Source organism: Mesoplodon bidens (genome assembly GCF_964165515.1).
Source record: "Mesoplodon bidens genome assembly, chromosome: 5".
Classification (NCBI taxonomy): Eukaryota; Metazoa; Chordata; class Mammalia; order Artiodactyla; family Ziphiidae; genus Mesoplodon; species Mesoplodon bidens.
This window is the reverse complement of record NC_138161.1, coordinates 46,935,810-46,950,128: the sequence shown is the minus strand read 5'-3', so window position 1 is coordinate 46,950,128 and position 14,319 is coordinate 46,935,810. Positions and strand designations below refer to the sequence as shown.

Below are 14,319 nucleotides of genomic sequence, written 5' to 3'. Positions count from 1 at the left end.
TATGGATCTAAACTCTTCAGCTGTTACTCAAGGCCTTCTTTCCTCTCTTCTGCTTGATATCACATGAACTTCGATCTTTGGTGAGCCTCCACCCCTTGAAGCAGATAAAAATATTGTCTCTGAATCTAACTTACTTCTGCCTAATGCCCCCAAACTTACTTTTTACTATTAGCACGTCCATATTTATTTGTACAATAATATTTGTTATACTTGTAGAATATAGTTAATTTTTTGAAATTATAAGTATTATCCATGCTTATATTATAAAAACATCTAACAACACTGAATTATATTTCTGAAAAACTTTTTTCGGCTTCCTTTTTTTTTTTTTTTTTTTTTTTTTTGCGGTACGCGGGCCTCTCACTGTTGTGGCCTCTTCCGTTGCGGAGCACAGGCTCCGGACGCACAGGCTCAGCGGCCATGGCTCACGGGCCCAGCCACTCCGTGGCATGTGGGATCTTCCCAGACCGGGGCACGAACCAGTGTCCCCTGCATCGGCAGGCAGACTCTCAACCACTGCTCCACCAGGGAAGTCCCTCGGCTTCCTTTTTGAAAGATAATTTCACTGGGTGTAGAATACTAGGTTGACAGTTTTTTCTTTCAATACTTTAAATATGCTGGTCCATTGCTTTCTAGTCTGCATTGTTTTCAGCAAGAATTTATTTTAAGCATTTTGATTATGATGTACCTTTGTGTAGTTGTTTTCATGTTTCTTCTGCTTGGATTTCTTTGAGCTTCCTGGATCTGTGGGTTATAATTTCTATCAGATTTGGAAAATTATAGGCCCTTTTTTCTTGAATATGGTGCCTCCTCAATTCTAACTACGTGAAGATTATGAATCTTGAACATGTATCAGTTCACTGATGCTCTGTTTATTTTTTTCCAGTCTCTTTCTTTCCATGTTCCAGTTTGGAAAATTTGTATTGTTTTATCTTTAAGTTCACTAATCTATTCCTCTTCAGTGTCTGATCTGCTATTAATCCTATCTGGTGTATTTTATCTCCAACATTGTATTTTTCACTTCTAGATATTCAGTTTTTGGCTTTTAAAATTTCTTCCATGTCTCTCCTTAACATGCTCATGCCTTTCTTTACCTCTAAAACATATGGAGTATGTAATAACCCTTTTAATGCCCTTGTCTACTAATACTATATACTAACATGTCATATCTGGGTCTTTATATATTGTTAGATATTATGGGTCCTATTTTACATGCCTGGTAATTTTTGATTGGTTACCAGACATTGTCAACTTTATATTGCTCGGTGTTCGATTTCTTTTTTTTATTATTACTCCTTTAAATATTTTTGAGCTTTATTCTGGGATGCAGTTAGGTTCCTTGGAAATCATGTGATCTTTTCAAAGCTTACATTTTAGGTTTGTTAGGCAGCACCTGAGCAGTTTTAGTTCTCATTTTTCCCCACTACTGAGACAATACTGTTCTAAGAACTCAATCCAATGTCCCACGTATATGAGATTTCTCCACTCTCTGTTGGCAACATAAGCTGGCCCAGCCCTGTATGGCCCTGAGAATTGTTCTCCTGCTCCTTTCTAGTGGTTTTTTTCCATCTGCAGATAGTTTAGTTAAAGGTGTAAGGGGAAACCCCAACAGACCCCAGAAGTCTCTGTGTAATTCTTGTCTCTCCCACACTCTGCCCTGCAAATTCTAGCTGCCTTAGCCTCTCCATCTCTGAGCTCTCCCTCAATTCAGTGAGACCACCATGCTTTCCAGGCAATACTGGTGCAATAGAAGGGCTCACTTCATTTGTTATCCTCCACTCGGGGAGTATTGCCCTATGCTGCGTGTTGTCCAGCCTCTGAAAACCATTGTTTCATATATTTTATCTGATTTTACAGATCTTTAAGGCAGAAGGATAAATCGAGTCCCTGTTAGTCTGTCGTGGGTAGAAGTGGAAGTCCTTACATTGAATTATATGAAATAACAGTCTTTTTTGCCTCACTTACGTTTGTCCATCGGCTCTCTCATCTACTCCCAACTCAGGGGTAATTGATGTATTAATTTTCATACCCTTTCTAAGCACGCACACATGCATGAGCACATACACAAAGATTCAGACTGCTTTTGGTTTTGTTTTCAGAACATGGGAATGTATATACAAGTTGTTTTCATAATATATTGCTTTTTAATAGTATGCCATTTTTGTGTTTGATAATATCCAATAAAATGTAAGTTCCTTGAGGGTGAAAACTTTGACTTCCATTTCCATTTCACCCTCGTGGCACCTTGTGAGCCTCCACATTACACGGGGGGGTCATAATAAATGCTCATACATTAAATGTAAATCCTTTTTACTTAGTTTTTATGAAATCTTTTTCCTTTAAGTTTTTTATGAAGATGAGATGGCAGTATGGAATAAAATTTCAGGGATAGTTTTTATGTCCTAAGATGATGTTTAGTTATTGTTCCTGTTCCACTAATATAATAGACTGCAAGGAATTGCCTTCATTTTACTTTAGAGTAATATCTGAGGAAATAATGGAAGCTTGCTAGTTGAGAGATGATTGTAACTTCAAACCTCTTTAAAAATGAAGGATATTAAATCATCTTAGAAGTTTATAGTCGAATGCCATTTGAATCAGCCAGGAGGAAAATAGCTATAATATTTGGAAATAACTTGATTGAGGAGTTAAACATTTACTTGTTCTCACATTAACTGACAGAAAACCACTTGGATTTTAGGCAGGTATCTGTTTATTGATGGTCTTTAGAAACTGCCTAGGTAATTTGGCCTGAAGGAACGAGGAGGGCTCTTTTTTGCTTAGTGGAGCCCTATGGTTAAGTCAGAAGACACAGATTCAAATCACTGCTGTAAACTGACTGGCTATGTAGTCCACTTACATTGTATAAACTGCAGTGTTCTGGGTTCTGCCTATTTTGTAGGCTTGTCATGAAGAACATCTGAGTTAATTATATGAAGATGCTTTGTAAATAATTAAGAGCTGTTCCAGTGTGAGATACTATTATTATTTGCTTGAAATAGTTGAGGGAATGAAATAGTCACCTGAAATTATATTTTTACCTAAGAATTATTCATGTGATGCATTTGTGGCTATTTAGTTATGATTATTAAATTAGGCAGTGGGCAGCGTCGCTTTTCTGGTTCAAATAGCAGGAAATGAAAATGTACGATATGGGAACTGTGTTTATATGGTTTCTCCAGTAGGCGGAGCTATGTATCTGTTATGTGTTTGTTAGTGTATGTTCACTTTCAGTCTATTGAGAGAAAAATTATGAAAAGTACACAGTACAGCATTTCCTCTAAGACCTCAAATGTTCAATTATGCTTTACTTTGAAAATAAAATTAATACATTTAAGTAGTTGGTGATTCCACAGGACTAGAGTTACTAATTTATTAATACAAGATACTGTGCACTGCAATCGAAACCTTCTTCCCAAATTGCCAAGTTAGAACTTTTGTTATGTTTAAGTCATCTTAAAATCATTTCTATATTCAGTATTTTCCTCCTATGAAATTTTTATGAAGAGTGTGCAGCTTCTTAATAGTTTTACCAAATTATGATTAATTTATTTTCTTAGAAATTAATGCTTAATGTCACATTTTGCAGAGCTCATTTAAGGCCCAGAGCAAAAACCAAAAACATGTTTCAGTGGAGCAGTTTAGCCCTGGCCTCTGTTGATGTAAAGTACCAATTTTTGTTGTTTTTTAAAGATATTTCAAGGAAACAAAGATTATCACCAGGATGTGCGTAATAACTTTTTGCCACCAATTATTGCACGTTTTATTAGAGTGAATCCTACCCAATGGCAGCAGAAAATTGCCATGAAAGTGGAACTGCTTGGATGTCAGTTTATTCCTAAAGGTAAACCAACAGTATGTTTAAGGCATGTGGTTTTCACTGGATTAATTAAAAATGACTGTGCTGTTCTCCGAGAAATTAATTAATAATAATGTAAGTGTTTATACTCTACAGTATGTTCTTAAAGGGATTTTTTAAAAGAAATAGTTATCCCTATTAAATATCATATTAGATATCAAACTGGTTTCCAAAGTTACAAGTGGAAGAAGAAAGAGAATGTGTCACTGATGAGATAATGCGATGAGATTGCTTTCCAAATGTAGTCTCAACCTTAATAATTTTTAATCAGGTCTCATGTAGTAGAATATTTGTATCATATAAGCACTGATGATTGTAAGTCGCCTTAGCCTAAGTGCCTTTTACTTTGAATCAATTAAAAATGGGAATAACTTCCTTCAAAATTATATAATATTTTAATACTTTGTTTACTGTTATATCCCCCCAGACTACCATAGTGCCTGAGACATAGTGGGCCCTCCATAAGTATTTATTAAATGAATTGAATGAGTAGTATATTATACTGTGACGACATTTTTATAGCTTTATCATTCAACATCATCTGATTCCCTGTTATTCTCCTTCCTAAGAAGATTCTTTTCGGACAATTTAATTATTTAAAAACTCAGAAATCCCAATATATTTGTGCATTTCATGCAGAGTATATTTATCCTTCTGACGTATGTCTCTCTGAGATTTAAAATTACTGTGCAGAATTAAGTACTCTGGGAAATGTTAAAGACATTTAAAATTACTATATTTAACTATGATTTTTATAAGCAAAATGTATAAACTTTTCTAAACCATTTTTCAAGGTCGTCCTCCAAAACTTACTCAGCCTCCACCTCCTCGGAGCAGCAGTGACCTCAAAAACACTACAGCCCCTCCAAAAATAGCCAAAGGTATGCCTACTTTAAATGTGAGAATTTGATGTTCCCTGGATTTGTGGTATAATTTTCCATAAACGTATTAAAAGCATTATAAAGTAACTATTTTAATCAAGCTGGTATAGATTAAAGAATAAAAAGTTTTTTAAACTTTTTTCAAGGTCGTGCCCCCAAATTTACTCAACCACTACAACCTCGAAGTAGCAATGAATTTCCTGCACACACAGAGCAAACAACTGCCACTCCTGAAATCAAAAATACCACCATAACTCCAAATGTAACCAAAGGTATGCAAACCCAAAAATTAATACCTGTTCATAGTAGTGAGTTTTTTGTCTTTAACTTAAGTTTTCAGAAACATTTCCAGCTTTTAAACGCTCAGGAATTTTTCCCTCTGTTTTTTAAGTATAGCAAAAAATTTGATTCCATACCTTATAGAAAAAGCTGACTGCATTGCTCTAAGTTCTATTATCTGGTGCCATGTAAAATGGTTCTTTAAATATTTAGAGATGGCTGCTGTATTCTAGGCTTTCTTTTATGATTTTTTTCCCTCTATAGCTGAATAAGTAGAGTCTCAGGCTTAGGAAGATAATTTTTCTAGAAATAACTAAAACCATAGCAGGAAACAATTTTTTTTTCTGATTATACATTAATTTGCTGGAGAGGGAACTTGGTAGGAAAAAGGGAAGAGGGAGAAAAAAAGTTTTGGTGAAAATAAATACTTAAAAAAAAAAAGATACTCTGTTAACATTTATTTTAAAAATTTGGTCTCTGTTTTTTAAATGTTTACAGTTACTTTTTCAGATTATAAATAGTGTTTTTCAATTTACTTTCAAATTTTGCTTTTAATTATTAGTATATAAGGTGTTAACATATATAAAACATAGTTTTTTTATTTTACTAGTTTGAAAACAAAATTTCTGTTGAATTCAGGAACAAAAAGCATCAGTGCCATGGAGGAATTAATTTCAGTGTTGACAGATAAAAAGCACACTAATTTTCAGGACAGTGCAGAGAAGAGAAAGCAGTTCATTCAGAGTAACTTGTGCCACATAGAACTTAATCATTCTCATTTTCTGAAAATTTGCCTGGATTCAGATAACTTTCTACAACTTCCTACATGTCAGTTTCCTTCCTATCTTCTGAAGTATTCCCAAAGAGACCAATTTCTTTCTCGTGCTGCAAGAAAAGCTAGTATTGACTGAAAAACAAAAAAACCCTCACAACCTAAGAGTTGATAATTATGTTTTATTCAGGTTCTTACTGAGGATAGTAGCCTGGGATACAGCCTCTCAGATAGTTCTGAGAAACTGTTCCAAAGAGGGAGGAGCCAGGATTTATAGGGGTTTATGCTGGACAAAATGTAGGCAAACATCAAAAAATTACTGCTAATCACAGAAACCAGACATCTCAAGTTAATGATTTTAGTGCTTTTCTATGTGTGGGAAGATACAAGAGTCTGAGCTCATTGAAATTATTCATTGATATGTATCTTAACTGTTTAGAGCCAGTATTTTGTTCTTCTCCATCCTGAATTCCCCTCAGGGCGCACAGTCATGGGGTGAGAGTAGTGGCTGAGGACTTGGTGGCAACTCTTTGAAATGGCAGGGGCAACATTTATTTTGTCCAGTCTAGAGAGAAGCAAGAGTTGACAGAGACAAGAAATTTCAGCATCCCACAAAGAGCTTCTTGTCCGTTTACAGAAACCATGCGTTCGGGTGGAATCCCAGACCACATACCCAGATGGAAAAACAGCCATTTAAAAGTGTTGTTCATCTTAAAATCTGATTATAGAATTTTAAAATCTTAGGACTAAAAGGGTTCTTAAAGCATTTTCTTCCAGAACTAGGATCCCTGTAGTCTTTAAAATAACAAAGAACATCTAGGTCTTTTTGGTTGAAGACCTCCTGTCTCCTTTTCTTTGTAACAGTAGTATGTAGACTTTTTATTGTTTTTTGAACCTAAGCATATATTTTAATGCCTCTGATTAAGTCAGACTATATCCATCTGAACCTGATTATTCTCTCTACAGTTTCACAAATTTTAGGGATAAAGCACCTTTGCTTTTCTAATTTCTTAGTCCTTTCTATCCTGAGTCATGATTTCTGTTTTATTCACTTCTCCTTTCTCCATTTTTACATCCAGGCTGAGAGTGACGCTGCTGAAAATCATGTCATGGTCAGATTTGTGCCACTGTAATGTCCAGCTCCTCCCTCAGTGGAGCCCTCAGTAGCAGCTGGTGGTCTTTCTGTTTCCCTGGTTAGCTCTTTTGTCTGTTCTCAACAGTAGCTGTTTGAAACATTCTCTGTATTTTTCAAACCCTTGACCCAGAGATCCTCAGTCACTCTCAGTTACATCTTCAGCTTCCCAAAGTAGAAGCCATTCGAAGGGCACTTCCTTTTTGTGGAGCCTGCATACTCACCTAGTTCCCATCCATACAGCTTCTCAGAGGCCTGGTGTTATTGATTATCTTCTCCCTCCCTGTATCTTCAGCTTCTTTCTCTCTTTGGGTGGGATTATAAGGAGTAAATAAGATGCAGGTCTGGTGCTTAGCACTCAGTAAATAGCAGCAGTTGTTGCTGTTATCACCCTTATGGCCAGGAGGAGGTTGAGAGGTGGAGGAAGAAACTAGCGTCCCAACTGACCTAAAGCAGACCATTTCTGCCCAGGATTCTTTATCTGTGGAGTGAAATAAGGGGATTAAGTGATCTCCAAGTCCCTGCAGGCTCCAGCATTGTGTTGGTTTCTGCCTTGTTCGTACACACATTTGGTTTCTATACTTAATACTATATTATTATCTTCCTGCATCTATAAATATTTTGCCATCACTTCCAATTGCTGGATAATATTTTAATATTATATTATAAGGATAATATTTTATTATAAGGAGGAGACCATGATTTACTTATTCCCTTTCATTGTTGGGCGTTTGGATTACTTCCAGTTTTACAACCTTCTGCAGATACAGAAGCAAACATATTTAAAGATACATCTTTGAATCCCATCTTAATTTTTTCCTAAGAATAAATTCTACATAGAGAATTGCCAAGTAATATGTTTTTATGGATATTGCCCCAAAATGCCAATCAGAAAGGTAGTTTCAATTTATAGTCCCATCAACATCCCGGTTTCCTGATACCCTCTTCAACAATTAGTTGTTCTTGTAAATATTTGCCAATTTGATAAGCAAAATAGCATCTTTCTGATTACTAGTGAGGTGAACATGCTTAATGGTCACTTGTGCTCTTAATGCGTTGCTCTTTCATCTCTGCTGATTTTTCTGTTGTTTATTTTTCACTTGTAAATTCTGTAATAGATTAACTATATTAACCTTTTATCACATATGCAGAAAATACATTTTCCCAGTTTATCATTTGTCTTTTAATTTGTCTTGGTGATTTAAAAACTGCAAAGGTGGAGCAAATAATGTGACGCACTTCCATGTATCCATGAAGGCCTCTGCAATTACCACTCGTGCCCACTCTCATTGCATAAATTATGTTTATGGTATTTTTTTGAGATAGAAAAGCTTTGAATGGTGATATGGTTAATCTGTACTCTTCTCCTTAATGATTTCTGCCTTTGGTATTAATGTGTGTTTTTGTTTGTTTGTTTTTGTTTTTCAGATGTAGCCTTGGCCGCCGTCCTTGTCCCTGTGCTGGTCATGGTCCTTACCACTCTCATTCTCATACTAGTGTGTGCTTGGCATTGGAGAAACAGGTTCGTACAAAACTAGTTCACCTAACTGGTCCTAGAGGGGATGTTTCCAAATGTGAAATAGAAACTAAATATAGAAGATGACCTTTTTTGAGAGGGAGAGTTAAGATAGTCATTAGAATAAAAATATATACACTTCTCCTTTATTCCTGTAAAAAATGAGTAAGTTCAATTCCATAATCAGTTACTGAGTACCTTTATTATATCAAATTTTGTATTATACAGTGGGTTATACACATCAGTAAGATATAATAGATACTTAGTAGCACTTAGAAAGAATGAGACACAATTATTATCTCCAGATTGTTTAGCAGGGTTGACCACTATACTTTGGCATGATGAGTTGTATATGAAGTGCTGGGGAACACAGACGTAAGAACCGTGAGAGTTACCTGAAACCTTTTTTTTCAGAAAAGAGTGCTCCTCAAATTTGGCATGGTTTGCCTTAAAGGAGGGATTAGATTTGGCTAGATACAGGAAGAGAGAATGGCCCAGATGGATGGGATGGCTTGCAGGAAGGCACAGAGTTGTGGAATGTAGGCAGAACAGTGAGCCATCCCACAGGGGCTTGGCACGCGGGAGCGCTAGGAGACCCATAGAAATGCAGCCTGGGCCTGGACCAGGAAGGACTTTCTGTAGACGGGGAAATCATTGAGCAGGGTTCAGCGGACAGGTGATATTATCAGATGATTGTAGGAAAATGGTGGCAGGAGGGTGGATTGAAGAGGAGAGAGAGACTAGAAGAGGCAGAGAGATGAGTTAGGAAACTATTAAGGCCACACAGGAACATGATACAGCAACTCTAGGAAAGGGAGAGACATGGAGGGGGAGAGGTTTCCCAGAGGTGTCAGTGGGGGGCTTGACTGGCTACTTGCTAAGGAAGGAGGAGGATCTAAGTTTCTCTCACGTTTCTGGCTTGTGCAGTTGACCGGTAGAGATGTCGTGAGTAGAGGTAACAGGGTAGGAGGGACAGATTTGGTGGCTGACAGCTTTGGAGGGACTTCATTTGTCTAGCCATCAACAGATATTTGAGCCTCCTACTCCCTGCCAAGTATTGAGCCGTGTGCTGGGAGTCCAGTGGTGAACCCCAGAGTCTATGGATGGGAGAGGATAGTTTGCAGAAAACCTTGCACCATGGAACCTGTTTGTTGCAGGGCCCAGCAGTAAGGGCACGTAGGCATCACGGGATTGGAGATAAAACAGTAGCCAATATTCAACTTACGACTCACTCGGTTTACTACACATAATTAGCACACAGCACAGGTTAGGCAAAGTGAGGGGGGGGGAGGGTGTAAACGAACCACTCCAAGGAGAAGCCTTGAAGGAGGCATCTCAGCACCAACAGCAGCACATGACAAGTGAGAGTGGGAAATCACCCCGGCTCCAGCAGGGCCGCAGGCGGCCTCCATCTGGAGCAGCTCTCAGCAGCATGGGGGCCTCCAGCCAAGATCCTTCAGGTCACTCTGTTCAATGGTCTCCTCTTAAGGAGTAACTGTTACCCCAGGGGAAGAGTCTGGACTCCAGTTGCTGTCTGTTCCCGTGCCATACATGGGCCATCAAACTTCTTGTCTAAAGTAATATCCTCAGTTTATCATTCGAGGACACTGGCCGTCCTACAGTGGATGTTTCAAAACAACTTATAGGCAAGTTCGTGTTGGCCACTGGGACTCCATTTTGAACTACGTAACATGTCTTAAATAGCTTAAATCCTCTAAGTTTCACCCAAGATGAGTAGGAATCATAACCGTACCAACCACAGTTTGTTCCACGGGTGGAAGGAAGCTGGAGGAGGCGTGGGTCCCGGATTCCTGGTGTTGGGGGGCTGTCTGTGCAGAATTGACAACTTAGCATGAGGGCATGAGGCGGGGGAGGAGGGAACAGGGCTCTGGGAGAGTCCAGGAAGGAAAGTTCACGATGCTTTCAGGGAACCGGACAGCAACAGTAGTAGTGGTGAGAACAGCAGCAACGGCAGTTTCATAGAAAATAAAATGAAATGCTGGTTTTACACGTTTTTCTAAATGCCTTACATGTTTTAACTCATTTAATCCTTAAAACAACCTGTGAAGCAGGTGTTGTTATAAATCCCATTTTATAGAAGAGGAAAGTGAGACTGAGAGAGCACAGGTAACTTGTCCGAGGTCACCTGGTCAGCACACGGCAGGGTGAAGATTTGGTCCAGGCTCCAGAGCCTGTACTGTTAGCCGCTGCAGCCTCTGATCAATCAGCAGTTCCAGTCTAACCCTCTGTGGTTAAAGCCCCAGGGCGTGGGGGTGAGGACAGGGGATTAGAGCTGTTGAGAGGCAGGAGGCGAGTCCTGAGATCGGTTGGGGATGGCGTTGAAAGGACTCTGGACATTCAGGCCCCCAAGAGGCAAGATGGAACACGAGCCTGTTCAGGACAAAAGGTCTGAGCTGCAGGATTGAGGTTACTTCTACAAACGTCGTGGATGAAATTGCTGACCACTGGCTTTGTGACAAGGAGTAAAGAGGAAGTGCCGTTAAGGGGCTTATGGAAAACAGCCAGGAGAAAAGTAATAATAAAAACAGCTGCAAGTTACTGAATCGCTAACCCATGCCGGGCACTGTTCTAAGTACTTCACATGTGATGAATAAATCACCTGCAGCTTTGTCACTGGAGATCAAGACTATGAAATCCTTTATAGTACAACCCTTGGACAGCTTCAGCACCTACCATCTTGTCCACAAATTTTACACTATACCTTACTTTGAAATAATGAAGTATTATATTTTAAACACAGCCAGACTTTAAAATGAGGGAGCTTTTAGTATCAATAATAAAAACATAGTCTTATACTAGAGAAGAATGTTTCGAAGTAGGAAAAGCACACATAGCTTGGGCTCTTTGAGAAAGCCCTGTTTGTGACCTTCAGCGAGTCACATAACCCTCTTTTCCTCGTTGACAACACTAGAACAACTTCTTTCCCTTTAGCTTGCAGAGCATTATTTTAATTAGGTGTACATCAGAAAACGTCCTTTCGTGTGCTTGGTTTTTTTCTTTTTAAAAGGCTCACGGTAGATAGCAATTCTTAACGTTGGGGAGGGACAGTTTCCCCAGGGGAGGATGTGTCAGAATTCTGAGGAGCAGGCCGGGGAGGAACCTTCCTCATTGCACACGTGGCCCTCGGTCCCCTCACTGTTAGTGACAGCGTTGGCTTATCTTGCGCAGGGTGGAGGAATCAGGTCTATGCAGTTAAGGGTGTGTGACACTTTAAACTTCTCAGGGGCAAAGGACTGTAGAAAAAAAGCAGTAAGTTGAAAAAAAAAGTAACAGTGCAGAAGAAAATATGGGGGTTTTGTTGTTCTTGTTGTGTCCTGTGAACTTTGTGAATTGACTGATTTGTGAAATTTGTATTTGAAACCAAAACAAACCTAACATGATTTCCCCATAATAATCCACGTGTCAGGGTTGGGTCTTTGATTTGATTCAGGGTTTTTATCTACAGACTTAGTCTTTTTTTTTTTTATCCCTTTATCCATTTGAGTGGAAAATAGTTGGGTAACAAGATAACTGTCTCAGGAGATAGTTGTTTAATATTTATTGAGAGTCCAGAATTCATGAGCCTCAGCAGTGGCAACTTCAAAAGTCAAGTGAAAGAGGTCTCCCAGGGAAATCAGCAAGTAGAAATGTGTACTCTTGACTAATTATTAACTTTGGTGTTTATCCTGCAGTTTCAGAGCTTTCTTACTAGTGAATTCACTCTATTTGCTAACTTTTTTTTTTTTTTTCTGTATTTTTCCAGGAAGAAAAAAGCTGAAGGCACCTATGACTTACCTTACTGGGACCGGGCAGGTAATTTGTGGCTTTACATCTCTTTCCATCAGAGGGAAGCCCCTGCCCTCCAGCTGGCAGCAGTGAAAGAGGAAAGCCATTTTCAGGCCCACGTAAACTCCCTAGCACTGTTAGAAAAATGGCATTCCTCTTCTGTTCTGATCATTTTTACTTTTCTGTAAAATCTCTAGTCTGTAAGTAATGAAATAGGAAGTAAGAATTTCTTATAACACATGCTCTGTTCTTTTCCTTTTGGAAAACTAGTCTGGTTTGTCCCATGTATCGGTCTTGAGGAGACCAGCTTTCTGTGTGGTGTATGTGAACACTAGGTAAGAAGCAGAGGATTGCAGTCCTGGTGACACAGTGTGTGTGTATGTGTGTGTCACTCTGCTGTGGATATTTACCGCAGTGGAGTTCAGCGTTTTACGAGTCAGTGAAATCTGCTATCTCTGCCATGAGTTGTCATCTTCTGAATTCCTACTCTCTGTGGCAGGTGGCAGGTTGCTGCAGGTGACACCAAGGGCCTTCTGCGGGCGTGTCTCCCACTTCCCAGTCTCACCACTGGAATGACTGTTAGGGGTCAAAAGAATTCACTGTGACGAGGGTAGAAAAGAGCAGTGATGGGGGTAGGTCTTGGGCTGCTACTTCTCACCGTCATCCTCCCGCCCCTCGCAGGGTTGATCTTAGAATTTTTTAAGCTTATTAAAACTTATTAAAGACCACTGCTATAACAAACTATATCTGGCTGCACTATAATAGCAGTCATTTGCTTCAGTATATGCTTTTGATAGAGATTTCTACCATGTTCTGCTTTGCACTGGATAGTCTTATCAAAGCAAAAAATAAGTTTGAACAACTTAAGGAACTAGAAAAAGAAGAACAAACTCAACCCAAAGCTATAGGGAAGAAGGAAATAATAAAGATTAGAAAAGAGAGGAACAAAATAGAGAATAGGAAGAAACAGAAAACAGCAAGTGTTGGCAAGAATGTGGAGAAACTGGAGCCCTTGTGCACATTGGTGGGAATGTAAAATGGTACAGCTTCTGTGGAAAACAGAATTTTTTGTCAGTTCCTCAAAAAATTAAAAATAGAATTACCATATGAACCAGCAATTCTACTTCTAGGTATATACCCAAAAGCATTGAAAGCAGAGTCTTGAAAAGATATTTTTACATCCATGCTCATAGCAGCATTATTCAGAACAGTTAAAACATGGAAGCAATCCGGGTGTCTATCCACCAATAAATGGATAAGCAAAATGTGGTTATACACATAAAATAAAATATTAAACCTTAAAAAGGAAGGAAATTCTGCAATATATACTACATCGTGGATGAACCTTGAGGTGATTATGCTAAATGAAATAAGCCAGTCGCAAAAAGAAAAATAGCATATGATTCCATTCATACGAGGTACTTAGAGTACTCAAAATTATAAAGACAGAAAGTAGAGTGGTGCTTGCCAGGGGCTGAGGGGAAGAATCGGGAATTACGGTTTACTAGGTATGGAATTTCAGTTTCACAAGATGAAGAAAGTTCTGGAGATGGACGGTGGGGAGGGTTGCACAACAATGTGAATATGTGTTTAATAACACTGAGCTGTTCAATTGAAAATGGTTCAGGGTGTTCCCCGGTGGCCTAGTGGTTAGGACTCCAGGCTTTCACTGCTGTGGCCCCCGTTCCATCCCCGGTCAGGGAACTGAGATCCGGCAAGCCGTGCAGCGCGGCCAAAAAAAAATTGTTAAGATAGGAAATTTTATGTTGTGTGTATTTTACCACCAGAACAACCACCAAAGAAACCAAAAAACCTTGAACACAAAGGCTGGTTTGTATAAATATTTGTTATAGAAATGGCTTAAATGCAACAGGATTTCTCCCTTCATATACTGTTATCATTTCAAACATAGCTTTCTATGTAATGGTCTCTTTTGCTTACAATCACAATGAAGGTTGGTGGAAAGGAATGAAGCAGTTTCTTCCTACCAAATCAGTGGAGCACGAGGAAACCCCAGTTCGCTACAGCAGTAGTGAAGTGAATCACTTGAGTCCTAGAGAAGTCACCACAGTGCTGCAGGCTGACTCTGCAGGT

At 38.9% G+C, this 14,319-nt stretch overlaps 1 protein-coding gene across 1 annotated transcript in view; it reads left to right on the top strand.

Moving 5' to 3' along the window:
- DCBLD2 (discoidin, CUB and LCCL domain containing 2) overlaps positions 1-14,319 on the top strand; it is a 96,709-nt gene that overhangs the window by 77,820 nt on the left and 4,570 nt on the right. Inside the window, exons 10-15 of the mRNA XM_081234377.1 lie at positions 3,694-3,844; positions 4,654-4,740; positions 4,887-5,012; positions 8,352-8,445; positions 12,203-12,252; positions 14,180-14,317. Of these exons, the coding sequence (XP_081090503.1) occupies positions 3,694-3,844; positions 4,654-4,740; positions 4,887-5,012; positions 8,352-8,445; positions 12,203-12,252; positions 14,180-14,317 (646 nt within the window). The remainder of the gene's footprint in view (positions 1-3,693; positions 3,845-4,653; positions 4,741-4,886; positions 5,013-8,351; positions 8,446-12,202; positions 12,253-14,179; positions 14,318-14,319) is intronic.